The following is a 4,173-nucleotide window of genomic DNA, read 5'->3' as shown; positions in this document are numbered from 1 at the left end:
GGCCCCTGGGCGCTCCCCGGCTGAAGCCGCCCAGCGAGGCGTTGGTGGACGTGTTGAAGAGCAGCTTCCTACGGCCGCTCTGTCGGAAACGTGTGACTGCAAGGGCTGCGCCTGGCCTGTGGCAGTAGCAGGCCCCAGTCTGTGGAGACCGCTCTCTGCCTGTGATGGCAGCGGAGCCCGCCCCGGCTCCCCTGCAGCATACAGAAAGCGTGGTTAGACGCAGCTGCGTTTTGCGCTATTGCAGTTAGGATTTCATAAGAAAGGAAGGCAGGTGAATGAATTAAGTGTGATACACATTCACGGGTTTATGTTGTGAGAGTACATCAAAAAAGCCAAGGTGTATAAGATAGTACAAGTTTAAATTCGTAACATTGCAACCTAAGGTGAGATGTCCAAGATAATTAAAGTGAGTTTGAGATTCCTTCGCTCCCGTACAAACCCATTACCTTCTTACTTTTCCCTTCGCCTGTCCCCATGCCCTTCAAAACAAAGCCTTTAATAGTACAGGTATGCGGAATTGATCCCTTATTCCTGTCTGCATTTGCACTAAAGACCGAAGTGTCCCACCAGCTTCATTTTCACCACGCAGCCAACCACGACTGGTACCACCACGCTGTAACCTACTGCTGCGAAAGCACTCTGTTTACACATCCTTACTAGAAATGAGCCAGTTATTCTACACTGGAAAGCCTTCGTCGTCATCCTGATCTGTAAAATGTTCTGGTTACTGTCATTTCTGTGCCAGGTATGAATGATCGTGCTCTTCACGGTTTGAAGTGACTCCTGGATCACAGGCTACTTTGCGCGTTGATCTCTTCGCCAGGCGGAAGCTTTTTTGCATGTTCCCTGTTGTTGAAGAACCCGAGCCCCTGCCAGGTTTGAGGTGCTTCACCTTGTTTAAACTTAGTCTCAGCAGACATGTTTCAGAACTGCTCAAAGCCACACGAGGAGACGGCGGCAGTGTAATTACTTCCTTGCTGCTTCTCTCTACGCTCCTTCCTTCTCTTCTGCCTGTTTGCTGGCTACCCTTTTGCCCTCATCCCCGATCACCACCTGGGAGACCTAATCTTCAGCTGCTGCCCCACTTTGAATCACTATTTTGCATCTGCCAGGTAAAACACGTCCCGGTTTCGCCTCAGCCTCAAATGCAGGATGCCTGCTGCACAGAGCCGCTCCTCCTTTTTACTGCACATGCCTAATTGATTTTGAAATGATCTGCCCACGTGCCGTGAGCCATGCATTGAAACTTCAGCCTTTCTGAAAGGACAGGACAATGGGGGAAATCACTTTTTACCCGTTTTTAAAGCTGCTGCTTATAATCTTTAATACTGGCTTTTATTTTAGTAAGAACTAGTGGTTCAACAGTCAATACATACGAAAAGGAAATGAGACTCAAGCTGTGCTTCAAATCGTTCAGTACTCCAATGCATCAGCAATGGAAACATCTACCACCGCTTTTTTAACAAAGATTTTACAAAAATACAGGAAGGCCTGCATACCTTCCATGTTTTATCTGTTCCCCATACATACTGTCCAGTTTCCACGGGAGACAGATACATGAAAATAACTTATCTAGACTGTACCCTCGTCACCTCTGAATTACATGAAGATTATTATAAGGAATACTTTATAATGCATCTACCGACTTCAGAATTTAAAGACTTCGCATGACCCTGTTCTGCCTCAGGCCAATGTTACCATGGCTCATTAGGTTTGCTACATAAACCAAAATACGGCTTCACAGCAGAGAGGTGATACTCATAAGCGCCACAGGGATGAGAAAAAAGTATTTCATGTAAGAACAGTAACTCTGGTGTCTGGAACAGGATGAAGCTGAGTTTTGAGATACTCCCGCTGTACACAGATATAGAGCAAGTTATGAAAGAGAGTGCTTAACTTAGAAATTCAGAATTTATTTACAAGTTTTCACTAGAAAAAGGAAACAACATAAAACTCTCCTCCTGGATATACTCTACTCTGCAAAACACTGCAACTGAAGATCATTAAATTCATTTACACATTTTACAGATTTATCTTTGTATACAACAGCGTACACTTTAGTCATGAAGACGTCGAAGAAGAGATGATAAACTAAGCTGCTTTAAAATAATGAAACTGCCAGGTTTCCTTTGGCCTCCCCCACTTTAAAAATAAGCTAAAACACTTTAGCAGAGGAACAGACATGAGACTTCTAACTTTTCTAAAAAAGGTACATGAGAATCAGAATTCTTCAATTCAAACTTGCTACACAACATTGGACCTAACCCAGCAGTCTTAATTGAGACGAGATCCGTACCAAAGCAATTAGTCATATTCTCTGCGACAGGACTGCAAGATCACACCCACAGTTTCAGTTTCGAAGCTGTTAATTTAACAAAGGAAGATGGAGGGTGGGGGAAGCAGCGGCAGGAATAGGAGAGGCTGCGAATTTGCTGGGTTTTAACAAAGAATTGCATCGGAAAAGGGCACAGTATTCCCCTCCCACATTGCCCAAGAAGCTCAGAATACAAATGGCTCCCCCCTTCCAACACGCTAATAACCGCACGGAGGTTTAACACACGTTTTAAAAAGTCTAATAATCCTTGACAGAACAGGAACAAACGCTGATCGCTAGTGTCACCCGCTAGTCTAAATGAACACAGAGTTGCCCAGCTTTAGGTACAGCTTCTTCAGATTTTGCATAGCAATTGCACCTATTTTCAACTCACTTCACCATCAGCATGAAACATTATTGATTTTAAAAGACTACCAAACACCAAAAATCCTGTTCTCAGCCTAACCAGGAACATTCGACTTGCAACGCGAACTGAATCAGGACTTCACCCAGCTAGTTTTTGTCTCCCTCAGTATCACAACTGTACTCCGGTAATTCGCAACGTGTTTGTAGAGCCTAATTCATATCCTCTTAAACAGTACTGTGGTAGTAATTGAAATTAAAAACACTGTTGTTTTTCTTAATTTAAAAATAAATTGGGAAGCGTACCGAAGGAAATCCATCCCTGAGTAACAAGACATTTAAAAACCCATCGACAACCATCGCGATATGTTACGACGCGTACTCTAACGGTCAACGCCGTTAACGGGCAGCAACAGAACTTGTCATAGTCCAATACATTTGCAGCGTTGTTGCATTGATCCCATTGTCTTGTTTAATGAAACTGCAAGCGGACATTAGGAAATAGGATAAATAGAAATAGTGTCTTTATTATTTTAAGTTGAATGTCAAATCGAGAGCTAAACCGTGCTGGATCCCAGAAAACTCAGAGCAGTGATGGTTAGCAACACGCTTCTTTGGGTGTCCAAAAGATTTCCACCGGGTATCTTCACCCAAACAACAGGAGGAGAACGATTGTAATGGAGTTCACTGCTATTAACGGCACTGCAGAGAAAGAAGAGGGGTAATTGTGAATATTTTCTTTTGCACGTCACAAAGCGACAGAACTTTGTATTACCTCGGGAGACTACCTTTTAAGGAGCAAAAATCAACCAGAATCTTAAAAACACACTTCATTTTCCTATGTAAAAACATCAGGATTAGTGGAAGGAGCCAGGATCAAAGCCTAGGATATTAAAAATTAGTAGGAAGCAACAGCATAAATTTTTTTCTACGGCCCATCATGTTTTAACTTGAACCCAAGCAACCCTTTCTCCGAATGAAACTAAACCATCTCAAAGTCAGTTTCTACCCTTGGCTTTGCTGTGATTTAGAAAAAAATGTCTCCGTTTTTACTCTGTGGTGAGCAAGACAGGCAAGGTTTGTTAATTCCTGTTTATCATCGGCTATAAAAGGAATTTTTGGTGTGCTTTATAGTGAAAAACTGTAAGTAACTTACAAATTAAAGTCTATTTTCTTTTTCCCCCCATCCTTTGAGGCACGTAAGCCTGGCTTACCTTTAAGAATCCCAGGAATGACATTTCCCTCACCGGGTACTTCACATAAAATTGAATTTAGCCAAGGTGAAGCTAATTGCACACCCTGATTGCTCACCAAGCTTCCCCCCAGCTCCCAAACTCCGAGGAAAGACAAGACGCAGCAGCGGCACCCCAAAGCCAGAGCCGGGGAACGTGCTACACTTCATCAAACTCGGGGCGCGAGCGCCGCACGCCGGGCCCCGCACCCTCCTACACAGAGCCCACGCGTGAAGGAAAGGACAGATTAGAAGCAGCGAGCAG

General features: G+C 43.8%; 1 protein-coding gene across 1 annotated transcript in view; it reads right to left on the bottom strand.

The window, feature by feature from the left end:
- Positions 1-1,894: 1,894 nt before the first annotated feature.
- The window catches only part of IER3IP1 (immediate early response 3 interacting protein 1), a 3,176-nt gene continuing 897 nt past the window's right edge, over positions 1,895-4,173 (bottom strand). Inside the window, exon 3 of the mRNA XM_009322976.1 lies at positions 1,895-3,379. Within this exon, the coding sequence (XP_009321251.1) occupies positions 3,324-3,379 (56 nt within the window). The 3' untranslated portion in view covers positions 1,895-3,323. The remainder of the gene's footprint in view (positions 3,380-4,173) is intronic.

Source organism: Pygoscelis adeliae, unplaced genomic scaffold (genome assembly GCF_000699105.1).
Source record: "Pygoscelis adeliae isolate BGI_AS28 unplaced genomic scaffold, ASM69910v1 Scaffold182, whole genome shotgun sequence".
Taxonomy (NCBI): domain Eukaryota; kingdom Metazoa; phylum Chordata; class Aves; order Sphenisciformes; family Spheniscidae; genus Pygoscelis; species Pygoscelis adeliae.
The sequence above is the reverse complement of the archived record's forward strand: the minus strand, read 5'-3'. Positions and strand labels throughout refer to the sequence as shown.